We start from the raw sequence: 27,249 nt of genomic DNA on the forward strand, positions 1-27,249 counted from the left end.
AGGGCAATCAGATAATGGATATGTTTTATGTAATTAAGAGTTCACTGTAGTGGCTTTCATTTAATATGGCTGTCTGGGAGAAACAGGGTTTCCTAGCCCTGTACAATGTAATTTAAACTTACAGCATTTTTACTGTGTATAATATGGTGTCCTCTGTGCCAGTTTTGTACCTTATAATAGAGGCAGATTGCCTCCGATCGCTGTGGTTCTTATTATCAAAATTAAGTTTACTTGTATACGGAACAACCACAAGAAATTTGATTCTGTAAAGAATCCTCTTTAGCTGTGGCCTGGCAGTATATAAATGGTGCTTTATTTAACAGAATACCTGTGGAGGAAATAAAGCACACTTGATGTAAAAATAATTGTTTTATTTTTATTGACATGACTGATTGCTATTCTGTGCACTTAATTAAACTGATTGTGATGACTTTTTATTTGTTTACATACGTTGCTTCGGTCTTCTCAGATGCAAGTACTGAGGAAACCATGAATGGGAGAAGCAATTATCCACTCCATTCTGTTTCATTACAAGTCTTCATGGGAGTCCCAAAAAGCAATTCAGCCCATCAACTTCTTAGTCCTCTCTACCCCAGAGTGCATAACTGTTGCAGGACTAACCAAAAAGGACAGAGAGGAGTGTAACAGCACACACTCAACTATCCCTCAAGTTAGCAGGCTTTTGAAATGCAACATGCCACTGTTTACCTAAGAGCTACACACCTTAACCCTAAAGTAAAACAAAGGATTATTATAACATGCCGTTTATTTTTTATCTTCTTTAACTTAAACTACATCTGAGAGTAAGCTTGTTAGGACTACCTTTACCTTGGGAAGCTTCAACTATCTTTACGCCGTCTATTTCCAGAGGAAATCTATGGAAGGTGGGGTAAACAGACCTAATTTCAGGTTGCTTACTATTTTCAAATTAGCCAAACAATGAAGTTCCTGGATTTCATCCAATATCAAATAAATTAAGATTTGGGGGGGTCTTGTTTTTTTTTTTTTTTTTAAGGAAAGACAGGGATGTGAAATATGATACGTTCTACTACCAAAAAAAAAAAATGCCCTTATAAAACCTATTCAACCATTGAGGGTGGGCAGCTGGAGTAAACCTTTTATTTCTTCAAAATGCTGCTTCTGCCAACAGAATTTCATATTTTCTTCTTTACAGACAGGAACTCCTTTACAGTCCAATTGTAATTCCGTTTGCCCTAGAGTAGGTACAAAATTCAGTGCAACTGTTGCATAGTGTTCTGGAAGAAAAATAGGAGCCTTATTACTGCTCTAAGAAAAGGAAAATTTCTCCATACCAATGTTAGTGTGGTTGGACCTTTATACACAAAGATCATATAACATACCTTCTGGCCAGTTCCTACACCTCCATTTCATGACAATCTTGCTGTTTTTTAACTGAAAAACAAAAGAAAAGTCCACTGAAAACACCTTTTAAAACCTTCCACAGTACAACACAGAAAAAGACAATCCTTTTCAGTTAAAATCCCTAAGTACGAGAAGAAATCAGTGAACAATACCTTTCAGTTTTACATGCTGGCATGACCAATAATCCATTCTTTACTGCTAACAGCATTAACATCAAAGACAGAACAGTAAGTAATACTGGTAGCCACAACTGAGCCAATGTTAAGGATGAAGTAAGTGACATTAGGCAACACACTCTAATGACAGAACCAGAGGAGGGATTGATTGGAGTTAGATTCAGACCTTTTTATCCTCTTCCCTTGCTAGGACTAGATCCCAGCCCAAGATCTGTTTTTTTTTTTTAAGAGAGAATTTTAATATTTTTTAGTTTTTGGCGGACACAACATCTTTCTTTGTTTGTGGTGCTGAGGATCGAACCTGGGCCGCACGCATGCCAGGTGAGCGCACTACTGCTTGAGCCACATCTCCAGCCCCAAGATCTGTTTTTTTGAAAATCATTAAGCATCTGCATGATAACTGACAGTTTATAGCTTTATCATTACTTCGAACACTTAATGATGTCTGTGTGTATATAACCACTTTCAAATATTTTACGTATAACTATAAAATTTTCAAGATAATATGAGCTCGGATAAAGCCCAAATCAAGTTAAAACCAGCATAGACATAAAGACCAATATTAACGAAAACAAGAATTAAGTCCCAGCTTTAACCCTGTGATTACTTACCAATTCTAGGTATTCACCAGTGATGTTCCCATCAAACATTTGGAATTTTCCTCCTTTTTCAGCTTCTAATACAGCAGGAGCTTTGGAAAATTTTTGCACCAACTAGCCAAGCAAAACAACAGACATGTCATTCCAACACATGCTGTTACCGTGTGTGTGTGTGTGTGTGTGTGTGTCTCAAACTCAAGGTGTTGGGCATTCTAGGCAAGCACTTTATCACCAAGCTATACTCTCAGCCCTGCTATTACCTTTTTTAATTTAAGTGTAAAGTACATTATTTAACTCTGGGGTTTTTTTGTTTTGTTTTAATCCTGGCCACATCTTTTGCTTGCTTTCTTACCTACAGGGAGAAAATTTGATCAACTACTATATCCTATAACTGCTGATACAGGCCCCCAAACCACCCATTTGTCCCCTCAAATTATTTAGAAGCCATTCTCCTTCATTTTCATCACCACTGTCCCATAGCACTTCAATCAAACCCAGAGCCACAAGGAAAAACAACACCTCCTGTTCTTTGTGGCACATTTTCCCCCAATGTCAGCATTTAGGATACAAGCTTAGGGAGTTGACTTACATCCTTCACGGTGAAAATGCCATATAGTTGCTCTACTGTTGTATCAAACAGTTCCGTCATGTGCAGAGCCACAGTGGGAATCCTTACGCCCAGTGCCACTGGAGATGAGGCATGAGCCTCAAGAAGAGAAGAGGTTCCAGGGAATAATGAAGCACATCAAGAGAGAACAATGCTGGGATTTTAGTCTTCTCAATAAAACCATCCCAAATTCTACACTACACCTTCCAAACACACATAAAAGCATCAAGAAAAGCCTTTTTCTTAGCTCTATCAGGTCTTCATTTTGGAAAAAGTTTATTGTTCCTATGAGCTCTTAAGCTCTGTTCCAATCCCAGGCTATGGCTAAACACCCTTTAATCCCAGTTGGACATACCCAGGGGGTATAAAAAATGTGATGAAAGATGATCACACTTAAAGGGTGATACACATGCACACATTCCCCAATTCTAAGAAGAGGACCTAAAATCTCCCACCCCCAAAGTCAAGAGAAAAGTTTCTTCCACTATGGTATGTGAACCTAAAAGTCACCTGGTAAGGTTTTATAATCTTGCCTAGCAAAGAACACTGCCTGCCATCCACTCGTGTGTATACCACTGGTGTGTGTGTGGATACATATGTTTGGGGGTGGGGACAGTCCTGCGAATTGAACATAGGCCCTTGGGCGTTCCAGGAAAGCACTCTACCACTGAGCTACCTTCCCAGCCTGAGAATCATTTTTTTTTTTTTGGTACTGGGGATTGAACTCAGGGCCATTTGACCACTGAGTCACATCCCCAGCCTATTTTTGTATTTTATTTAGAGATGGGGTCTCACTGAGTTGCTAAGCACCTCACCATTGCTGAGGCTGGCTTTGAACTCGCGATCCTCTGTCTCAGCCTCCCAAGCCACTGGGATTACAGGTGTGCTCCTGAGACTCATTCTTGATGGAAGGGACCATTAAAAGTCCTGTTTACACATTTTCTTACATTAAGAATGAAAGTTTTCAGTGTGGGGATGTTGCGCAGTGGTACAGTGCTTGCCTAGCATGTACAAGGCCCTGGGTTCAATTCCCAGCACCACAAAACACACAAGGGTCTCCTTTTATCATTTCCACAACAAAATGGCAAATCTTAAAGTGTCACAGGGGATACAAGGGTAGATTAATGCCTTCCTTACTGTTCTTCATCATCAATAGACCATCTGGAGCTTTGATTCACTTAAGCATTTCCTTTTTCCCCTCCCCACACTTTGGCACCAAAGGTCTCATACCTGCAAGGTATTTTCACTTGGTTTCCTTTTAACAGTTAATTCCTGCGTTGACAAAGCTTTTGTTGGTAAAATCATTCCAGTTGTAAATTCTATAAAAAAATGTGGGAAATGGTTTTAATAAAGATCTATTTCCTTTTAAGCACAAAGAGTAAGGTAGAAATAGCATGTGAGAAAATTTAAAAAAAATTGATATTTGTAAAAGAATTCCTACAGCATTTTGAGGATTTCAAGACTACTCCACAGACTACTGGTGCTTCACATCACGAATTTTATGAAGCAACAAAAGTCTGCTATTTTCTTTTTTCAAATTCCTTTGATCAAGTTCTTAAAAAAAAAAAAGGTAGAATTTTCAAAACTTCTTTTCCAAATAGCTAAGTTTTATATGATTAACTCACCTACTATCAAAACTGGACACTTTCTGGTTGCTTCACCACCACCTCACCAAGCTTGTTCTCACAATTTTCAAGTCTGTGAGCCAGCCGTACACATGCTACATGTGCAGTTTTGTGGGAAAAGAGGCAACCCCAAACCTATCTATGCCAATACTTCGATGCTTAGATGGCAGGCCCAAGAATGAAATGCAGGATACGGCCCTGCCGAGCATTCTGCCTGGCGGGAAACTCCTCTAATTCAGGGAGAAGACAACATCCTCACTTCCATGCAGCACAGGGACTATCTAGGTGTATCTCAACTACACCTATAATACCTGCAATCACTTGCATTCATACATTCATTCATTCAACAAAATTTATTAAGCACCTACTCTGTGCCAGGCATTGTGCTAGATGCTGGAGGTACAGCTGTGAACAAGACAGACACCTTCCATGCCCTCATGGAGCTTATGGTCTAGCAGGGAAGATAGACATTAAACAAGTAATTACACAAACAACTGATTAGAAGATTTTCATTCCAGAAAACTATGATTAACAATTCTGTAGTCACAATGGTTCATGCTGTGTACAATACCGATGATCACTAATTATAATGTTCTTACCCATGACTTAGCTCTCAACATCGAGACTACAATTTATTCTGCAGTACACAGAGGTGTGCTTAGAACTTAACCTGGGAATCCAGACCACAGTGCAGAGCATAATTTGGGTAAATAGAAAAGGAACCCTCTGGTTCACAAGGGATGCCTTCTTTACCCGTCTTAAGTGCCTTCAGGTAATCTCCAAGGGCCTCCCTGACCTTGGCGGTGCCTGCAGTTTTCATAAGATCCTTCAGTATATCCCCATCTCCTTTCTTTTTACTCACGTTCACCTACAAATCAGAAAAATACAAACCTAAGAAAAATCTGGTTTAATGTATTTTTACAATATTTGGCTCTATGGATATGGAGAACCGTGAAGGTTGGGGAGGGAAACAAGTGGCAGCAAGAAATATGGGAGGTTTCTTCACAATACAGCTGGAGAGAATGTAAAGGTTTCTAAATCAAGGGTGCACTGATGGGGCTGGTGGCCAGACCTTGGATAGAATGTGAATCACTATCTGCATTTGAAATTGTGTGCACTTATGTACATGAATCAAATTGCTGATGTGCTGTCTAGTAAGGCAGCCACTAGCCACATCTAGCTACTGAGCCCTTGAAATGTGGCTGATCTGAACAAGATGTGCAATAAGTTTTATATATAATATACACCAGACTCCCAAGACTTAGTATGAAAAAAGAATGGAAATACCTCATTAATATTTTTTTTATATAATTACATGTTAAAATCACACTTTTATATATTGGATTAAATAAAACTTCATTTAAATTATTTCCTGTTTTTTAATATGGCAACTAAAATACTTAAATTGCATATGTGGCTTGTATTATGTTTACATTGAACACCTGTGTTCTAGAACCCCAAAGGCACTATAATCAGGAAAATGAAAGCAGGGAGTGGTGGTGCACATATGTAATCCCAGTCACCCAGGGGGCTGCGGCAGAAAGATGGCAAGTTTGAGGCCAGCCTGGGCAACCTAGAGACACCCTACCTCAAGAGAAAAGAAAAAGGACTGAAAGGACTGGGGATGTGGGGATGTAGCTCAATGGTAAAGCACCTCAGGTTCAATCCCCAGTACTGAAAAAAAAAAAAAAAAAAAAGGAAATCAAGTCCCCATATAACCTGGCCGTGGGCTACACACTTTTGACAGGGAGGAGAACTAGGCAAGGGAATGTATGGAAGAAAGAGCAGAGTACGGATGGAGAAGACAGAAGGAGAAGGTAAGCATCAAGAGCACTCAGTGGTTTTCTCAGAACAAAAGAGATGTTGGTTTGAAGGTGCCTCAGTCCTGATGCAGTTAAGCTGGGCTCCGTGCCCAGGCCTCTTCAAATCTAGAGTTTGTTCTATAATGTTCCTGAGGGTCAAAATCTAAAAGACCAGGTTAACATGCTATTGAAAAGCTTCTCCGCTGATGATCTGAATCTAACAAAGTGAAACCATCCCAGCCCCTGATGTGTGGCCACACGAGTCTGAAGGCAGCCCTGCCTTTAGGGCATTTGATATCCTTCCTTAACGGCCAGTGGGGAGATTGTGCACACTCCAGGCACTGCTCAGCATGACTGAGTTCCTGCGTTTTGGGAAGCCTTCATGTTAAGTACATTCACAAACCAAAAAAGACCCTTCACCAGACTATTTTGTTTCGGAAAACATAGCTGCTCTACAAATGGTCTCTCTCTCAGAGACAGGCTTTCCACATCAAGAGGGCACCACCAGCAAGCCAAGCACAGGACTGACACAGGCTCCATCTCCAGGAGGACTGGGAGAGCCGGTCAAAAGCAACACCTACTAAATACTAGTTTACAAAAAATCATGACATACCCAAGGGAGCATAGCTAAAGGCCGAGAATTGTCACTTAGAGGGAAACAGCAAAGGTACAAGGAAAGTGAAACAAAGTCACATTCAGCAAGCCATGCAAGTGGCCTGAGCACTGGACAGTACATACATTTTTGTCACATTTTAACCTGGTGACACCCCTGAAGCATAAATTATGCCCATTTTCCAGATGAGGAGGCTGTAAAGGGTACAGTCACCTGCCCAGGGCCCACCTGGTCCCTGGGGGAATCGAGGCTTCCTGGAGCTCCTCCTCTTCCTTCGCCACTCTAGCTCCACACAGTGAAGCATCCTTCTTGGAAAAGAAGCTGTCCACAATTCACCACAACCACCACCCAAGAGTCATAGTCTGGGAAACAGTTATGCAAATGCCCAACATCTATAGCCGAAGCTGGAGTTGAAAAACTGAAAAAGAAAAAAAACTCCATCGGATACCTCGGTGTCATCTACTTCATTTTCTTCAGAAAGGTTTGGTATCTCAATCAATCCTTTGTGCTTCACACCAGACTCTGTAAGTGTACCTAAAAATAAGCAAAATGGGTTCTTTGATTAAAAAAAAAAAAACTGGTTTTACGCAAAACAGAGGTCTCACCTCCCTCAGAGGTTGCAGCCACATCAGAAAGGAGCAGCTAGAACAGATGGCATAAGACTGGCCAACCAGTGGTGCACAGAAGTCAGGGACAGCAGTTTGGCAGGAGGAAGAGGGTCCGTAACTTGTGTTTTTTTGTTTTTTGTTTTTTCTTCCCTGCTATGGTACTAGAGACTGCACCAAGGCCCATTTTACCACTGAGCTACATCCTCAGCCCACAGCCCCTCTCCACCTTTTATATATATATAAACATAAATATATATATATATAAACATAAATATATATATATAAACATAAATAAACATATTTTTGTGTATGTGGTGCTGGGGATCAAACCCAGGGCCTTGTGCATGCAAGGAAAGCACTCTACCAATTGAGCTATATCCCAGCCCAACACATAAACTTAATTCAGGATTGATCCCAACCTTGCAGAGCCTCTGAAGTCAAAGAGGAATTTTTTTTTTTTTAGAAGTAGTTGGACACAATACCTTTATTTTGTTTATTTATTTTTATGTGGTGCTGAGGCTCGAACCCAGGGCCTCGCATGTGCTAGACGAGCGAGCACTCTACCGCTGAGCCTCAATCCCAGCACCCCCCCACCTTTTTTTTTTTTTTTTTTTTTGTAATCACAATGCAGGTTACATTCACCTTACACTGAAATGACTAGACCTTTCCTGACTCCCCTCCCCCCACCCCAAAAGAGGCCTGAAGAGTGCAGGACTCACTTCCAGAGCACACACCGCCCTCTGGCTTCACATTGGTCATGCCTTGGCATGATCTTCCTCACCCTTCCTTACGCAAGTCCTCAGCACTAGTCAAAGCCCCAGTTAGCCCCTCTCAACTCTCCAGGATAAGAGGAGGGCTGTCAGCATGGACTGAGCTCCAAGCCACACAGGTGTCGCTTACTAGAGTCTCTGAGGGAGTAGATGAGGAGACTAAATGCTAAAATGAAAATGGGAGCTACCAGATAGGCCTATAGATGTGGTCAATGTGACACGTGCAAGGTGGGAAGAGGTGCAGAACAGTGACGTGGGAGTGGAGGATGTCCCCAGAACAAAGCCCTGCTTGCTCTCCTTCACTTCTTGACTGCAGCTTGCAGGGCTTTATGCACAGTCTGGTCTCTTCACCCCACTGAAACTACATGGGCTTGATGGGCTTCATGTTCTTATAATTCACAGACAACGGGAATGATAGCTGACAGATCAGCTCCAGACCAGCCTCTTCAGAGAGGCCCTCCAGGTGCAGGACGATGACCTTTCAAAGGCTGGTGCCAAGCACTGTGATCAGGGCTGTGTCACTCCTGGAGCTAGAGAACTATTTCTTCATTCCAGAAGGGCTACTGCTTTGGGCCAAGGAAAAGGAACAGACACAGGCCAGGAGGCTCCTCAGGGACCTAGAGCCCTGCCCTGGGGAAGAAGGCAGGAGCCAGCAGTAGCCAATAGGAGAGAAACTGAGGACAAACTCCCAACTGGAGGGTCCTGTTGCAAGGCAGGGCAGGGTAGAACTGCTTTTGAAGCTTGCTGCTGCCTCCCTGGGTTCTGGCTCCTGCTAGGAAGGCAGCCCCAGGCTGTGGCCAAGTACAGGCTGATCTCCGACAAATTCTCCAGAGAAGAGCTGTAGGGTTGAGGCCCAAACTTGAACACAGAACAATCCTCCACAACCAGCTCCCACCCTTTATCCTCTTCTTCCTTTTCCTGTGTCTCCATATCCTTGGTTATTTATTGCACACACTCTGTCCATCCAGCCAGGAGCTAAGTACACAGGAAAATTCAGCCCAAACGCCCCAAAAGTAAAAACAACCAAAATGTCCATCAACTGATGAACGGATAAAGAAAATGTGGTCCATCCATACAGTGAAATGTTTCTAGGCTATAAGAAACAATGAAACACTCATGTGTGCTATACCATGGACAAACCTTGAAAAACATGAAGTAAAAGAAATCCAACACCAAATACCACATACAGTAAGATTCTTTTTAGGGACTGGGGTTGTGGCTCAGCCGTAGAGCACTCACCTCGCACATGGGAGAGATCCTGGGTTCGATCCTCAGCACCACATAAAAAATTAAACAAGTGAAATAAAGGTGTTTGTGTCCAACTACAACTAAAAAAATTTTTTTTAAAAAGATTCCTTTTATATAAAATGTTCAGAGTCAAATCCATAGAGATAAAATGTAGATTCATGGCTGCCAGGGGCCTGGGAAAAAGGAAACCGGGAATGACTGCTAATGGCACAGGATTTCTTTCTGGGGTGAAGAAATGTTTTAAAATTGTCTGTGGTGACAATCTGAATATACAACTCTGAATATACTGAGAAGCCACTCAATGATGCATGTTAAAATGGGTGAATTATAAAGTATGTGAATTGTATCTCAATAATTCTGTTATAAAAATAAATCCCTGGGGCTGGGTTTGTGGCTCAGTGGTAGAGCACTTGTCTAGCATGTGCGAGGCCCTGGGTTCGATCCTCAGCACCACATATAAATTAATTAATTAATTAATTAATTAAAGATATTGTGTCTACCTACAACTAAAAAAAAGAAAAGAAAAAGTCCTGCCCTGATGAAGAGAGGAGGAGGAGTATCACATAGAGCATACCAAGTATCAACACTTTAGGGAAAAATGAAGTAGGAAGAGAGAGGGTACAAGGAGGGATCTGCAATTCATTACAGGATGGAGAGAGAGGGCTTCACTCAGGATAAGAACCTGAGGAGGCAGGCAGCTGCCAGGGTCAGGGAGGCTATTCCAGGGAGCAACTCCATGAGGCTCCAGCACAGGTGCCTGTAGAAAAGGGTCAGCTCAGCCCAATGAGTTCCAAGCAGCCTGACAGCAGGAAGAAAGGGGAGCTCCAGCTTCCGGGACCCAGCAACACCAAGGGCAGTCTTAGTGTCAGGAACTACTAATGCCAACTCAGAAGCCTAAAAGATATTCACTGAATGAATAAACTGACTGACCCAGGCTGTTTGCAGTTCCACCCTTCCCTCTCCCTCTCCCTCTCCCCCCCTCTCTCTCTCTCTTTATCTTTATCTCTCTCTCTCTCTCTCTCACATACACACACACACACACACACACACACACACACGTTACCTTTCCAGCCCAGCTTGATGTTCCATTCATAGAAGAAAATCAGCTTTCCTTTGCGGCTGCTGCAGGAAGCCTCACCTTCCACCTGCTTCAGTTCACTGACCTCACAGTGGCCAGCCTCATTCTCCACAGTGATGCCCACCAACAGCTCTCGGAGCTTCCCCTTGGACCAGCTGGTGGCATCTCTCTCTGTCCTGCCAGGGATCATAAGGGCACACTAGTGAATGGAAGCCCCAGCTGCTATCCACCAGACCAGACTGGGTACCCCGGTGGCATCCAGGCCCAGCCAGATCAGTCCAAGTCCTCTCAAATTGCCTTAAGAAGCCTGCCACCCTCCAACATGCTTCTCCAACAAGCTTCGTACCAAGCATCTTCTAATCTCCTGCTGAGTTCCTTGTTATCAGCCAAATCATATTTTGTCTTAAAAAAACACTATCTTTTGGGGGAAAGAGTGTCTAGGAATCTCACACATTGGAAATAGATGGGCAAAGCCTGGGCCACATATATGTAAATAGGGTAATAATTGAAAGAACACCAATCATGACAAAACCAATTACAAGTGTTTCCACATATGCATTACCTCATGCAATCTTCTCAAATAATATTCCCATTTTGGAGGAAAGAAATGGGCTAAGTCAGTGCCCTATCCATGGAGCTGGGTCTAGGAAACTCGCGGCGCCCAGAAAGTGCCAGCCAAGTCATGCTGCCATCCCCACAGGTTGGTGGCTTGGCTCTGACTTAGGACCTGTCTCAGAAGGCTCTTGCTGGTCTTGAGGTGCCCCAGCCCTGGGGACCTGAGGGCATCCCTTCCTGAAGCTCTAAGGGAGAGAGGGAGGCAGGCATCATCCCATGTTTCTGATAAGGTACAAAGAGGACGCTAACTAGCTCAAATTCAAAGAAAGCAGGGCTCAAGGGTGGACCACCAAGTTAGGTAGGTGCAGAAGGACCCAAATTCCTGCGGTCCTTTCCACATCAAGACATCCCCCACGCACACGCACGCACACAACCCAACTCCCTTTTAATATCCAGGGGCATCCAGAGGGCAGAGGGTGGGGTGAGGCCAGAGGCCCTAAGGTCTGCGGCCTCCCTGAGGCTGTCAGAAGAGAAAGGGTACATCAGAAGTCACTCGTGGAGCCCAGCCTAACTTTCAGGGAGGAGCCTGAAGCCCGGCGAGCAGGGTAGGGAGGAGCATCACCTCCTGCCTCAGAGGGCCCCAGGGCAGCGGTCCTCGGCCGCCGGGGAGAGCGCCTGGCCCAATCCCACCCAACCCGCCGGGCCGCGAGGCCCAGGGAGGCCCGGTCCCTGCGGCCCAGCCCGGCTCCTGGAGGACAGAGGCCGCCCGCCGCGCCCCCGCCCGCCGCACCAGTGCCAGTTGTTCACGTTGGTGCCGTCCTCCCGCTCCTCCACGATCCAGCGCGGGTCCCCCTGGCCCCACTTGGCCATGGCTGCCTGGCCTCCGCGGAGAACAAGGACGGACCGCGGCGGCTGCGGCTCCGCGCCGGCGTTTCCGGCCTCCGAGCCGAGAGCAGCACGCTCGCAGCGCCCAGAAAGTGCCAGAAATCCCCGCCCCCGGCTCCGCCCCGCCCCGCCACCCGCTCGGCTGCGGCTCGCCGAGGAGCGCTGGCCGGGTTCCGGGAGGTCGGGGTGCTGGAAGGGACTCGGGCTCGAGGGCCCGGGGCGGCGGGAGGGGAGGCCCCGGGCTCCGCTGCACGTCTGGCCCCGCAAACGCCATTAAGGGAAGCCTCGGTCGCCTGCGAGTGGCCGAGACACGACTCGGGATGCTTATTGCGATTGCAGTTGTCTCCAATGACAGGCAGCGCGGCGGGGAGTTGGGGGAGCGGCGCTCAGTGCCGGCGCTGCGGGCTGCCTGCGGTCGGCTGGGTCCTGGTTTTAGGTGAACACGGAGTTTGAGGACCAGACCCGACCCCAGACCCAGGGCGCTCACCGCGCGACTCGGTCCCGCTGCGCGCGCTCCCACCGCACCCTGTGCAGGGTTTTGTCCCAAAGTTCATGCACAGCTGTGGACCTCGCTTGTCTCTTGGAGGCCAAGTCTCTGGCCTTTCCAACACCTGGTGGAATAGCACGAGCAACCGAGTGCTGGGTTACTTCAGGAATATTTACATTTTATTCATGCAATAATCCTGTAGAGAGAATGAAATATTGTGATTGCAAGCTCATGTGACTGCAGCTCAATGCACCTTGCAATAAGTAAGTGGGTATTAATGATTCCTTTTACATGTCTTCACCATTTAGCAAAAACTTTGTACCAACTGGAAAATGTTACTAAGGTATATGTGTAGATTTATTTTGCAGATAAAATGGGTTTGATAATGTAAGCGGGGAGAGTACCTGGCTGTTCTGTTCCCCTGTGCTCACCTGTTCTGTGCCTGTGGTCTGTGCTCATCCATGTAATAAACTAACGGTCAAGGATGGCTTTTCTCCATTTGCTTACTGGAGCTACTGCATTCCAACATCATCTTCCAAAGATCTACAACTGTTTAATATACTGCCTTACAGTGCTTTTACCCCAAAACAAAGTGACATTGTGATTTCACCTTTCATACTTCACCAAAATCATGGACAGCTGATGGAAGGTATCAGGGAAAAACTGGAATGACAATTAGTGGACACCATTTTCTCCTGGATTAGCTGCTCATCTTTTTTCCAATTCAGAAAGAATATTACTGATAGAATATTACATGATAAGATTTAAATATGATCCATTTGAACCTGGTGGCAAATAAAGGCACTAGAAAACTTAGGAAGATAAAGTTACAATCACTAAAATGTTAGGTGGATAAAAAATTACAATAGTTACACAAAAGAATTAATTCCAAGGGAAATAACTCTGTTACAATGTAAATGAAAATATCTTATGTAGATTAATTATCAAGAATTAAATTATCAGGACTGGGGTCTTGGTACAGCACTCACCATGTGTGAGGCCATGGGTTGGATCCTTAGCACCACATAAAAATAAATAAAATAAAATAAAGGTATTGTGTCCAACTACAACTAAAAAATAAATATTAAACACATTTTTAAAAGAGTTATATTGTCCTAAAATAATACATCAAGAAAGCAATTTCAGATACGTACGGATAGGTGCATGCCTGTAGTCCCAGCAACAGGTTTTGATTGGTTTGATTTGGGAGGTGACCAGGAGATGAGTGAGTTGGCATCCTGCCTGTAGCCAAGCCAAGGTGATAACCCTGACAGGCTTGAGAAGAAAAACTGCAAAATGTTCAAGGTATCTCTTTTTTCCCATAATCAATCTGTGCTGGGTAAACCCAAACCATTTTCACCTTTAGGGAAGGCAGCTGAGAGGATTGACTCTAGCATTGCGCTTCACTAGAGTCAGGACTTGGAGCAGTTTCCAAGTCACAATAGACCTATAAGCTGCTAAGGTTCTGCCTTTGAGGAAGTCACTATTCTTGTCTCTTTTTATAACCCTTATGCCTTTGCCTCAGTTTAATTCCATTCATATTTATTGAGCTACCAGTAAGCACATCTGCCCCAGCACATTGCCACTGTAGCACACAGCATTCTATGTACAGTCTTTGCTCTCAGCCTGCTATCTGCATTGGCCTGGTGACCTTCAGAGAAGGCACTCCTCTATATTCCTGTGCCAGAGCTGTGTCCAACACAGAGGAAATCTGTTTGGATGACTGGATGAATAAAGGAATGAACATTTCTTAAACTTAGGTGTTTGAACCTATTTATCGGCTATAAAATCTTTTAGGAGGTATCAACCATCATTTTATCTTAATGACATAGAATTTTTTAAAAATATTTTATTAGTTGTTGATTGACTTTTATTTATTTATTTATTTATTTTTTAGAGAGTGATAGAGGGAGAGGGAGAGAGAGAGAATTTTTTTTTAAAAGAGAGAGTGAGAGAGAGGGGGACAGAGAGAGAGAGAGAAAGACAGATCTTTTTTAATATTTATTTATTTTTTCTTAGTTCTCGGCGGACACAACATCTTTGTTGGTATGTGGTGCTGAGGATCGAACCCGGGCCGCACGCATGCCAGGCGAGCGCGCTACCACTTGAGCCACATCCCCAGCCTGAGAGAATTTTTTTTCAATATTTATTTTTTAGTTATTGGCGGACACAACATCATTGTTTGTATGTGGTGCTGAGGATCGAACCGGGGCCGCAAGCACGCCAGAGGAGCGCGCTACCGCTTGAGCCACATCCCCAGCCCCTTTTATTTATTTATATGTGGTGCTGAGAATCAAACCCCATGCCTCACACATGCTAGGCAAGCACCCTACCACTGAGCCACAACCCCAGCCCCAATGACATAGAATTTATCAGAGTGATTTCATATGGTTAAGGTCAATATTGTTTCTTTAAATTGTTGTGTATGGGTGTGTTTAGTGTGATGTCTTGTGGTAAGATTTTTTTTTTTTTAACTTTAAAAGCAAGCCAGGTGCGGTGGCACATACCTGTAATCCCAGTGGCTTGGGAGGCTGAGGCAGGATGATTGCGAGTTCAAAGCTAGCCTCAGCAAAAGCAAGGTACTAAGCAACTCAGTGAGACCCTGTCTTTAATGAAAGACAGAAAAGGGCTGGGGATGTAGATCAGTGGTTGAGTGCTCCAGAGTTCAATCCCCAATACCCCAAATAAAAACAAAAACAAACAAAAAAACCCTTAAAGTTCGAAAGTTACTCCTGTTAGCAAACACAAAGAGAAGTACAGTAGTTTGCAACAGTTCATCTGTTTTGCACATGCTAGAATCCCCCGTACCTAACACAGAGCAGATTTCAATAAATATTGGTGGAATAAATACATCAGTTCATAAGCATAGATGATATTCGTTGAAGGGATATGAAAGAAGAACTAGGCCTTGATGAATGGATAGAATTTCAGTAGGCAAAGCTGTGAAAGATCATTCCAGACCCAAGAGAAGCATCAGCAAAGATGTACAAGTTACAAAAGGAACCAAGTGGAAAGTAAGATGTTCACAAAGCAGAACTGGCAAGGAGACACTAATGAGGATATTTTGAAGATGGAATGTGAATAGCGTAGGAATTGTAGAAAGCCAGTGTGAAGGCTTTCTGTACCATCCATGCAGTAAACATGGTGAAGTCTCCTGTGACACTGGTGGAGCACATTGGCAGCGACCAATCCCAATGCTTGGGTCCTAATCTTGGCTCTATCACTTACTGAGCAAGTTTAGGTAAACTCCTTCACCTTTGTACTTCATCATACATAAAATGCGAATAGTGTTAACTATATGTATGAGGATTAGATTCTGCTGCTAGTTAACTGTGGGAGACCAGACCTACCTCCCCAAAATATGAAGGATTGTTGAGCAAAAGACAGAAGAAACTGACATGCAGAAAGCTCTCTGCCCTTCCTCTATTGTTCTAAAAGCAGGATTGACAAAGACAAAAGAAATTCTGTGCCCCTTCTACCTGGGAGAACAGCTAACCACTCAAGACAACTTTGGACACTTACTAACCTAGAGACGGCACCAGATGACCTTATGTTAACAAGCTTTACCACCAGAAAATAACTGAAAGTTATTTTTCCTTGTTTTGTCGTTTATCTAAAAATTTAGTGTTCTTGCCAGATGTGGTGGTACACACCTATAATCGTAGCTACTTAGGAGACTGAGGCAGGAGACTCAGAGGTTTGAGGACACCCTGTCTTATAATAAAGAGGGTTGGGAATATAATTCAGTGGTGAGAACCCCTGGGCTCAATCCCCAATACTGCAAAAAAAAGAAAACCAGAAAAAAAAAAAAAGACAGGAAGAAGATAAAAAAAAGGAAGGAAAGAAGGAAGGGAGGTATTAAGGGAGGGAGGGAGGGAGGGAGGGAGGAAAAGGAAAGGAAAGAAGGAAGAGAGAAAAGAAGCAAGCATATTGGAGACAACTGTGTCTGACACCCAACCACATAGGAAATATGAAGTTCAAGGAATCATATTACCTTTTCCTATGACTAAAGCTCTTAGAACTTCTCCTGGCTTGTAGGAAGCACATAACAATAAACGTCCTTTTATCCTCACTCTCCCAGGATGATCACTTTTATTTTAATTCACCAACCATCACCAAACTCCAAACTCCTAACTTGACACTTTCAGCTTAGACTTCCTGGTCAAGGCAAAGGTGATTCCTAGAGTCAAAGTTGCCCACCAAAGGGCAGGAATCTTGCAGGAATGGGTCCACCTTAGCACCCTTGCCAAGCTCCCTCACTGGTTAAGAGCACCCCGGGAATGAACTCAGAGTACAGCAACTGAGATCCTCCCTCAGTTGTGCATCCTGCCAGGAGATATGACAGGCACATTATCTTCTATCACTTCCCACCCCAATTATCCACTTCTTATACAGCATCTTCTAAAAGAATACAGACTAGGCTTCTATAACAAGAGATTCTCTGTCACCCCGACCTCAGTCCCCCCAAAGTGACTTAAACAAGTGACAAGTTTATTTCTCCCTCACATGATAGTCTAGGATAGTGGGGCTCAGGACCAGTGTGTTTGGCTCCCAGACTGCACCTTGTTGCTTCTCCATTTCTGAGATACTACGCTCATCTGCCTTATCAAAGATGGCTCAAAACTACTTCTATATTCTGCTCTACAGGAAGAAGGAAAGATAAAAGGCAAGCACTCTTTATTCCTTTTAAGAGCCTGACTCAGACTTCTACACTCTCCTCATTGGTCAGGACTTAGTCAAAGGTGGCTAACTCCCAATGTGAGGGGAGCAGTTGCCCACAAGAAAAAAGGTCAAGTGGATATTTGGAGAACAACTTGCAATTTCTGCTCAGGGCCACTTTTCTAAACCTGCTCCTCTTCCTGGTTGTGTCCTGTGTTCCCTCAGTAGACCTCATGTAGGCTGTCACCATGAGAGTCACCTGAGGCTGGGGTGTGCAGTGACACTGCTCCCCCTCCTCCCCAGAACTCCTACACAACTAGAGGCAGCACCATCCATGCAGCAAGCTGGGCTCACACCAGCTGGGCTCTGAGCCCACTTGCTCATCCCTCCCAGCTGACTGTACCTCCTGTTTAGTCTCCTACGTATTTTCCTCAAGCCATTCTTCTTTGTCCCACCCCAACTTATTTTGCTTCTGGTTATCATCTTTTGTTGCTTGTATCTTTGTAAGGTCTTCCTAATGGTCCTCTGTCCCTATTAGTCTCGTTTCCCTACAGTTCTTCCTAATAGACTTGCTGTGCTTTTACATTCTTCAATGACATGTCCCATCTACCCCTTAGCAAGGCTCACTCCAGGGCTGGACCAGCCTGCCTTCCCAGCCCCACATCTAGAGCTGTTTCATTGCTGGCACCATGCTGAGAAGACAGCTCTCCAGTGCACCTGTGCCCTCGAACATCCAGAACCCTCTGCCTGGTGCATCCTGTTTACCCTTGCCTCCGTCACCCAGGCTTTGTTCAAAATTTTCTTCTGCAAAACCTTGCTGATATCTCAGAGAGTCACTCTTCCCTCTGTCAGGCCCATATAGCACAGGTACTTTATTTTGTTTGTTTAACATATGATAGAAAGGGTATAAAGTTAAAATTAAAGCTTATTAAGTTCCTTTTTAATAGCACATACACTTTAATAGCTCTGAAACCAGAGGGTATCTTCAACAGGCAGTGCCTGATGATGGTTCTTAACTTTTGCTGAAGTACACCCAGAGAGGATTTATATTTGCTTTCCCCAGTTACATGGGGCAGCACCTTCCTGAGTCTGTGTGGAAGGCAGCCTCCTAGATGACACTCACCTTTCCCTGTCTCCTAGTATTCATGTCCCTGCATAATCCCCTCCCCTTGAGTGTGGGCTGGACCTCCCAACTTGCTTCCAATGAATAGAATAAAGCAACAGCGATGGAATGTTTAGTTATCAAAGTTACCAAAAGACTGCTGTCTTTTTTTTTTTTTTTTTTGATACTGGAGATTGAATCCAGGAATACTCAACCATTGAGCCACATCCCTAGCCCTTTTTATTTTGAAACAGGGTCTCACTAAATTGCTTAGGGCCTCGATAAATTGTTGAGGCTAGCTTTGAACTTGCAGTCCTCCTGCCTCAGTCTCCCGATTATAGGCATGTGCCACCACACCCAGTAATGGCTGTCTTCTTGCTAGCACTAAAGCATACTCAGGCTTGCATGCTCCCTCTCTTTTTCCCTTAGCCTTGCTCTGGTGGAAGTAGGCAGTTTAGACATCAGTATAGGTTTGCAAGTATATCATAGGGTCATTCCAGGCAGAGGGACTCTGTGTCCAAAGGTGCATAGGCTTTTTTTAAAAAATATTTTTTTAGTTATGCTTGGACACAATATCTTTGTCATTTTTATGTGGTGCTGAGGATCGAACCCAGTGCTTCACATGGGCTATGCAAGCACTCTGCCACTGAGCCACAATCCTAGCCCCTGCATTCACTTTTAATTTTGACAAATGCCCCAATTATCCTTTACCAAATTATACTGAGATGTATCTCATAAGAATGCCTTTCCCCACCTTTCTCCCTTTACCTGTATCATCCATCTTTCTGATATTTGACAGTTTGATAGATGAAATAATGTTTTAATTTAGCTTTAATTAATAAATCAGAATGAGCATTTAAAGTTTTCTCTTTTTTTTTTCAGTGCTGGGTATTGAAACCAGGGCTTTGCACCTGCTAGCCAAGTGCAACTCTACCATGGAGTTACAAGCCCAGCTCCAGATATCTTGGCCATTTGTTTTTCTCCCTATACCTTTGCCCATTTTATTTTTATTAATTTTTTTAATTGATGCATAACAGTGGAATGCATTACAATTCTTATTACACATATAGAGCACAATTTTTCACTTTGCCCATTTTAAAAGTAGGTAATTCATACTTAATGCTTGAAGGAAAAAATTCCTTATGCATCTGAATGTTTTGAAGCATTTCTTCATAAAATAAGAAAATCATTGGGCTGGGGATGTGGCTCAAGCGGTAGCATGCTCACTTGGCATGCGTGCGGCCCGGGTTCGATCCTCAGCACCAAATACCAACAAAGATGTTGTGTCTGCCGAGAACTAAAAAATAAATATTAAAAAAAATAGATTTGCATCCCCAGGAAAACATCCTTCAAAAATAAAGGAAAAATGAAGACATTAAAAAAAAAATCATCCTTTTGTGGCGTTTTTTTTTTTTTAAGCCTTTCTTAACATTCAGGCAACTAAATAAGCAAATAAGTAGAACATAACAGAAGCCAGATTTCTCAATGCTGAGGAAGGCAGTTACAGAAACAAAGGAGGTGAAGCTACAATAAACCCTACTGGACTGGAATTGGATGTGTTGATGTGAGCTCATGGTCTTTTACAAGGACAGCTACAGAAATGAAAATTTCTTACCCTTAAATGCAGACTAGACCTGGTGGGTTGCTCCTAACCAATAGAATGTGAGGAAATTATACAAGGAGTCCTCCAAGACTGAGTGCTAAAAGGATACAGCATTCACAGTGTTCTTTGTCTGGCTCTTACTGGGCATCTTCAGCTGAACCTCTGGCCAATACTTCAACAGAGCTAAAACCTGCCTAATTTTGTTACCTTATTAGTCACTTCTCTGGACTTTCCCATCTCTGAGAAGTATCCAAGCTCAGGAGCCGCCTTTGTGTCCTCCTCTCGTTCTTTCCACATCAAACCAAGAATTCTTTATATTCTCACTGCATTCTGTCCACTAGATTCCAGACCCAGGTCCTTCAGATTTGCATTGTCACTTAGTCATCTCCACTTACCTCCTACATGCTCCTCTTCAATAACCTAATTCTAAAGGAAAGTCCTCGAGCAACACCCCCGCCAACCATTATTGCCTTCAACTATTTATCACTGTGTTACTTAAGACCACGTAGAAACACAAAACTGGCCATTGGCTCTTAAAGCTTTCTTTTGATGCAAAACAAGTTTACAAATCAAATGAAAACAACAGCTCAAAACCAATAAAATTCAATGAACATTTAATGTCAGATGCTGTTCTGTGGACCACACTATAATCTCAGTGGTTTTCTGGACTTCTGTGTGCCTATGCTACTACAGGAACTGATGGCCACTTTTCTCACCATTTGCCTCAACTGGAACTTTCACCAGACCTTGATTAGTAGTCAGTCACCAGGGAATTGGCTAACCCTTCACATAGGCACACCATTTGGGTATTAATTCTTTCTCTATTATCAGCTTAGGACAAAGTAACTTGGTTCCCTAAATACAGAGGCACATATGGGCAATGAAACCATGAAACACACAGCTTAAAATAGTTACCTGGGTAAGTCTGAACTTTCTTAGATTAAAATTGCAAATATTCATTTGTGAAGGGATAAATAAAATATGAAAGGCATACAAATGAAATATTATTCAGGCTTAAAAGGGAAGAAAATTCTGACAACATGAATGAACCTTGATGACATTGTGATGAGTGAAATAAGCCAGAACCATGTCTGACTTTACTTATACGAGGCACCTAAAGTAGTCAAATTCTGAGAGACAAAGCAGCATCCTGGCTGCCAGGGGGTTAGTGTCAGGGCTCAGAGTTCCACTTCTGCAAGATGAAAAGAGATCTGTGGATGGATGATAATGATGGTTGCACAATGTGAATATATCTATTGCTACTGAACTGTACACTTAAAATGCTTAAGATGGGGCTGGGGATGTGGCTCAAGCGGTAGTGGGCTCGCCTGGCATGTGTGCGACCCGGGTTCGATCCTTAGCACCACATACCAACAAAGGTGTTGTGTCCGCCGAAAACTAAAAAAAAATAAATATTAAAAAATCTCTCTCTCTCTCCTCTCTCACTCTCTCTTTAAAAAAATAAAAATTAAAAAAAAATAAAATAAAATGCTTAAGATGGCAAATTATATGTGCATTTAACCATAATAATAATTTTATTATCATCAGGTGAAAAAATTTTTAAATCCTTGCCGAGGACTCAGCAACTCAGAATATTTCTGGAGACCCTCCTCACCCACAATCCATTGTCCCCCATACCTGAACCAACCCTGGAATCCTAACAGGAACCTTCCTGCTTCTCACCAGCCCTCACTGTTACTCTCAACTCTTCTTGACACTAACCTTCGGCTCTGGATATTGGTATCCACCACCACCAAACTCAACATACACCCTCATTTCTCTGCCTTGATTTACATTTGCTTTGATTAGCCAATCCTTCCACTCGATTAGGTCACTCTTCCTCCTCCTCCCCACAGGGACTTCTTCCCATTTAAGGGTATCATTAAGACCAATCTGGCATTAGTCACACATTCTAAATCATTTTATCACATATGCTCCCAATCATTCAACAAACATTTATTGATCATATGCCATATATATGACAATATGCTATGCCCTAAATCAAGGGCTAACTTTTTTACTTTTTATTTATCTCATAGCCCCTTATACATTTCACAAACACAAATGTTTACTGCAGTGGATTGAATGATGTCATATGGGTCTGAACTATCATATTCCACATATGGACAATACATTTTAAACTACTGAAATCAAGAATAGTATCACCTCAGGACTTCTTTGAAATAATAGGATGTTTTGTTGTTGATAGTAATTTGCTTTTTGGACCAATCTTAAAAAGCAGCTGTTAATACAAGAAAGGTTTCAGGAATTAATATAACAGGTATTATACAGTAAAAGAACCTCCTCTTGGGGCTGGGGTTGTGGCTCAGTGGTAGAGTGCTCTCCTAGCACATGCGAGGCTCTGGGTTTGATCCCCAGCACCATGTAAAAATAAATAAACAAAATAAAGGTATTGTGTACAACTAAGAAATAAATATAAAAAAAGAGAACCTACCCTCGTTTTTGGAAGCTTCCATAACAACATCTGCAATGTTACTTGGTCATGAATACCTGGGATCACAGGAATACTAGAACAGGTATTTCCTTAAAAGTGTTCCTTCAGCCCAGTGTGGTGGCAAACACCTGTAATACCACCGGCTCAGGCATTGAGGCAGGAGGATGGCAAGTTCAACATCAGCCTCAGCAACTTAGCAAGGCCCTAAGCAACTTAGTAAGACCCTGTCTCAATATTAAAAAAAATAAAAAAGGGCAGGGATGTGGTTCAGAGCTTAAACACCCCTGGGTTTAATCCTGGTAGAAAAAAAAAAGTACTCCTTGAATATGATTTACCTAACAGACATCTGCACAAACATAAAAAACTTTATTCACATGTTAGGACAGTGTTTGAGTAGGCACAGTTTTAAGAATGCTTAATACAATTTGTTTATTGAACTCAGAGTTGAGTCTTTGGAAAATTATATTCAAGCCTAAGGATTTTACTTACAGAATTCTGTATGTGGCTCACACTTCTTTCTACACAAAGGTAAAATAATATCTGTATTTGCTTAATTCCCAATATTTTGTTGTTTCAACATGACTTGGTACACTCAGTCATTTCAATGTTAGTCAAAGTTTATATTTTTTTCATTCTCAGCTTTTTTTGAGCTTCATTTTCTCTCTTTATGTTCTCGAGTGTAACTTCGAGGTGCAGAGTATTCATTACCAAGATCCACGACAATTACTTCCCTAGAAAATGTCACTCCTTTTAAAGGTCTTTTTGAGTTTTCAACATCTGAAGAAACTCTATTGACAGGTAGGTGTGTTATCTTCAACTTTTCACCCTACAGAGAAATGGCACAAGTAGTATAAGTGATCAATTTATAAACATGACAAGTCCTGCTTTTAAAAATATAGGTTCTGTGTACACTGTGAATGAGACACAGAAAAGGTATTTCTAAATGATGTAAGAAAGCAACAATACTGAATAATATTCCATTGTGTATATATATCACAGTTTATTTATCCATTCATCTATTGAAGGGCATCTAGATTTCTTCCACAGTTTAGCTATTGTGAATTGAGCTGCTATAAACATTGATGTGACTGCATCACTGAAGTATGCTGTTTTAAAGTCCTTTGGGTATAGATGAGGAGAGGGTCAAATGGTGGTTCCATTCCAAGTTTTCTTAGGAATCATCACACTGCTTTCCAGATTGGTTACACCAATTTACAGTCCCACCAGCAATGTATGAGTGTACCTTTCCCCCCACATCCTTGCCAACACTCATTGTTGTCTGTATTCTTGATAACTGACATTCTGACTGGCATGAGATGAAATCTTAGAGTAGTTTTGATTTGCATTTCTCTAATTACTAGAGATGTTGAACATTTTCTCATATATTTATTGACTGAATGTGTATAAGTGGATGCTGATTCATAATTGGGGGACATGGAAAAAATGGAGGAACTTTGGGCAAAGGGGAGGGGAATGAGGGGCTGGGGTTGTGGCTCAGCTATAGAGTGCTCACCTCGCACGTGCGGGACCCTGGGTTCGATCTTCAGCACCACATATCAAATAAATAAATTAATTAAATAAAGGTATTGTGTCCAACTACAACTAAAAAATAAATATAAAAAAAAAAAAAAGATGGGGGCTGGGGATGTGGCTCAAGCAGTAGCGCGCTCGAGTGCGACCCGGTTCGATCCTCAGCACCACACACAAAAGAAAAGATGTTGTTTCCGCCAAAAACTAAAAAATAAATATTAAAATTCTCTCTCTATCTATCTATCTCTCTCCCTCTCTCTCTAAAAAAAAAAAAAAAAAAAAAAAAAAGATGGGGGCTGGGGTTGTGGCTCAGCGGTAGAGTGCTCACCTAGCACAGGCGAGGCCCTGGGTTTGATCCTCAGCACCACACAATAAATAAATAAATAAATAAGATCAAGGTATTAAAAAAAAAAAAAAAAAACGATGGAGGCTGGGATTGTGGCTCAGCCGTAGAGTGCTCGCCTTGCACGTGCGGGACCCTGGGTTCAATCCTCAGCACCATATACCAAATAGATAAATAAAATAAAGATATTGTGTCCAACTATAGCTAAAAAATAAATATTTAAAAAAATTATTAAAAAAAAGATGGTGGAATGAGATGGACATCATTACTCGAGGTACATGTGTGACACTGTATTGTGTACAACCAGAGGAATAAAAAGTTGTGCTGCAATTGTGTACAATGAATCAAAATGCATTCTGCTGTCATACACAACTAATTAGAATAAATAAATAGATCAATAAAAAAGAAAGCAACAATAATCCATCATGATCACATTTTTATATTTCTGTGGTTGTAAAAATCTACATTGACACAAAATTATTTGATAACATGTATTACTCTCTCTATGAAACACCCAGGAGCCACAGTCATGTGATGGGAGGGCATGTGCCTATTGTCATTTGGGGTCCTGAATATGAGCTTACCAAAGGTCTGGCAATCTCTGTGCTGCTGGGGATAGAGCCCAGAATTAGAGCAGGGCCACAGGAGCTGGTCCTGGGTTTGGCCACAGTGGGGAAGTGAATAATTTGTTCATTTTTTGTTGTGTGGTGGTGGGGTTTTTGTTTTGCTTTTTTTTTTTTTTTTTTTTTTTTTTTGAGTGTAAAAGAGTAGGATTTAGTCAAGTGAGAAGAAAAGAGATAGAACTCCTGCAGGGTGAGAAAGGACCCAATGGGGGTTGCCCTTTGTCTCATGTTTTCATTTGTAACACAAGAACCTTGGATCCCTAGATGACCTAACAAGATTTCTTATAGCTATAAAATCATAGGAGCCTAAAAATAAAAGAAAATGAAAGGGAATTATGAACAAAAACACAAATGTAAGAATGAAGAATGAGCTGGGCACAGTGTCCCATGCTTATTATAATCCCAGGTACTCAGGAGACTGAGGCAGGAGGATTGCAAGCACAAGATCAGCCTAGGCAACTTAGCAAGACCCTGTCTCAAAATAAAATAAAAACAGCTAGAGATGTAGCTCAGTGGCAAAGCACCTGTGGGTTCAGTCCGCAGTACCTGGGTGGGGGAGGTGAGACTGAAGAATGAGCGCACTTCTAGGCTTGGTATATGCAACTGGTTTTACTAATATGAAATGAGAGTTTAGGAGAATGGTTTAAATGACTAGACACTGGACTCATTCCAGGTACAAACCAAAGTTACAAGAGATGCCATCCCTTGTTATTATACCTGGCTGAGTAATTTTCCATCTCTTCAAACTAAAGCTAAACCTTAGGAGTAGAAAAAGCACATCACCTCTTGATCAGTTTCTCCAGCATTCCCAGACACTTGCTTCTTTTTCATTTTGTCTCCCTCCTGTGCCTCCATGTCCTCTCTGTTTTCTAAGGATGTGGCCACCGCTTCCTTATTCCGTCTCTGGACAAGAATGCCGTGCCTCACTGGTGCATTCATGCCCATGATTTCCATTATGACCCTGGAAAAATCAACCAGCAGGGTTTTAAAAATCCATGCATCCTAGTCAACATTATCATCTACAAAAGTGACTTTCTACCGAATCTTCAGGTACAGACTTTTCTTGGCCTCCTGTATTATTCTCCACATTAGCAGGCAAACACGCTTCACCTCCATTAGCATCTGTACAAGGAATTTTTTCTGTCTCTTCTCTCTTGCCTTGAAAACTGAAAACAAATAAGCAAAAAATTCAGAAAAGGAAAAATGACCCTGATTCTGGCTTGGGAATTTCACTTTAATAGGAAATTAGCATTTCTAAAAACCCTTAAAAGGAAAACAAACATAACTGCAGCATTACTTCTTCTATTTTGTTTTATATAATTTCTAGATACATATGCTAGTGTGATTTGAAATCTGATCCCAACTTATCAACATGGATTTATACCATTTATATAAAAAAACCACCAATAAAAGGAGGATGCAAATGAGGCAAATTAGAAGGATGATGAAGAAAGTGAATGCTGTGGCCTCAAAGCTAATACGGTTGCCAGCCGATATGTCCACTTTCACAACCATAGATTCCCCAAAGCCTTCTCCAGCTCAGTTTGAATGTAGTTCTTTTGTTCTTTAAGTTTTCTAGAAACAGAAGGGGAAAAAAAAAGGCTGCTTTCATTGTTGTTCTTTTGATCAGCTGAGCTTCATAAAAGACACTCTACTTATGTTGGTGGTGTGACTCACACTGGCTAGTTTCTCTCCATAAATGTGGTGGGGGCTGAGGTGGACAGAGGGGAGACTGAGCTGGGACCTGTTGATCACTCAGCTCACCTCCCCTCACCCCAAAAATTATCTGAATCCAGAGGGGAGAGGAACTGGAGCAGCTGGAGCCAAGCCCAGCTCCCATTCTTCTCTCTTCAGTGACATCACAGAATCATGGAACTGCTGAATTAGAGACCATTGCCTGGTATCAGAGGAACCACTCAACTCTCCTCCGAGTGCAGCGTGTCTGTGTTCTCCTCTGAGAGGTCCAGCCTGGAGACCACATTCACTGTCTTGACCATACGTTGGACAAAGATTTTCTTCCTAGTCTCCAAACACTGTCTTTCCATTCCCAACCTAAGCCTGACGCTCTTATTGCTTGTTCATGGACTGAAGCAACTGGCCCACTTCCTTCTTACAAATCCCTTCCATATCCTCAAGGTCAGTAATGAACCCTACCTCTAACGGTGCTCTCTCCAGCCTGAATAGCCCATCTTCTTCCAATCCCATCTCTCTGGATCTACTTCCTGGATACACCAGAAAATTGGCAGCTCTGAAGGCTATGGCTTGAGGCAACAGGAGTAGAACAAGATGATCAGAGTGAAGATGAACCCTGGCCCTGATCTAACTTCAGGTAAGAGCATGTGACACCATGGCAAGGAAGGAGAGGATGGAGGTAGGACTTTCTGAGAAGGAAGATAAAAAAGAATAGGGCAGCAATTTTAATATCTAATATAATATCAGACTGGGTAATTTTTTTTTGTACCAGGGTTTGAACCTAGGGACCCTTAGGTTCAGCCACA

The 27,249-nt window shown here is 42.5% G+C and overlaps 2 protein-coding genes across 4 annotated transcripts; both read right to left on the bottom strand.

Moving 5' to 3' along the window:
- Positions 1-23: 23 nt before the first annotated feature.
- On the bottom strand, positions 24-12,152 carry LOC308633080 (activator of 90 kDa heat shock protein ATPase homolog 2). 3 transcript variants are annotated; one of them, XM_081265554.1, is made up of 10 exons: positions 11,855-12,152; positions 10,495-10,685; positions 7,254-7,339; positions 5,144-5,258; positions 3,996-4,084; positions 2,748-2,864; positions 2,171-2,272; positions 1,362-1,413; positions 1,116-1,256; positions 24-616 (listed from the first exon to the last, which is right to left on the bottom strand). In XM_081265554.1, exons 1-10 carry the CDS (start codon positions 11,932-11,934, stop codon positions 588-590), a joined length of 1,002 nt encoding a protein of 333 aa, XP_081121680.1. In that variant the 5' UTR covers positions 11,935-12,152; the 3' UTR covers positions 24-587. The 3 variants fall into 3 exon arrangements, with proteins under 3 accessions (XP_081121680.1, XP_081121679.1, XP_081121681.1); XM_081265553.1 differs by lacking the exon at positions 24-616 and having other exon boundaries at positions 993-1,256; positions 11,855-12,148; XM_081265555.1 differs by lacking the exons at positions 24-616; positions 11,855-12,152 and adding an exon at positions 11,072-11,309 and having other exon boundaries at positions 993-1,256.
- Positions 12,153-22,907: 10,755 nt separating this feature from the next.
- LOC308632796 (uncharacterized protein C2orf74) lies at positions 22,908-26,266 on the bottom strand (the record flags this gene model as incomplete). The annotated part of the gene is made up of 4 exons (XM_081265154.1): positions 22,908-23,081; positions 25,535-25,712; positions 25,810-25,917; positions 26,136-26,266. 4 exons carry the CDS (start codon positions 26,264-26,266, stop codon positions 22,908-22,910), a joined length of 591 nt encoding a protein of 196 aa, XP_081121280.1.
- Between the last annotated feature and the right edge of the window lie 983 nt (positions 26,267-27,249).

The sequence above is a fragment of the Spermophilus citellus genome, assembly GCF_964194105.1.
Source record: "Spermophilus citellus genome assembly, chromosome: 13".
Classification (NCBI taxonomy): Eukaryota; Metazoa; Chordata; class Mammalia; order Rodentia; family Sciuridae; genus Spermophilus; species Spermophilus citellus.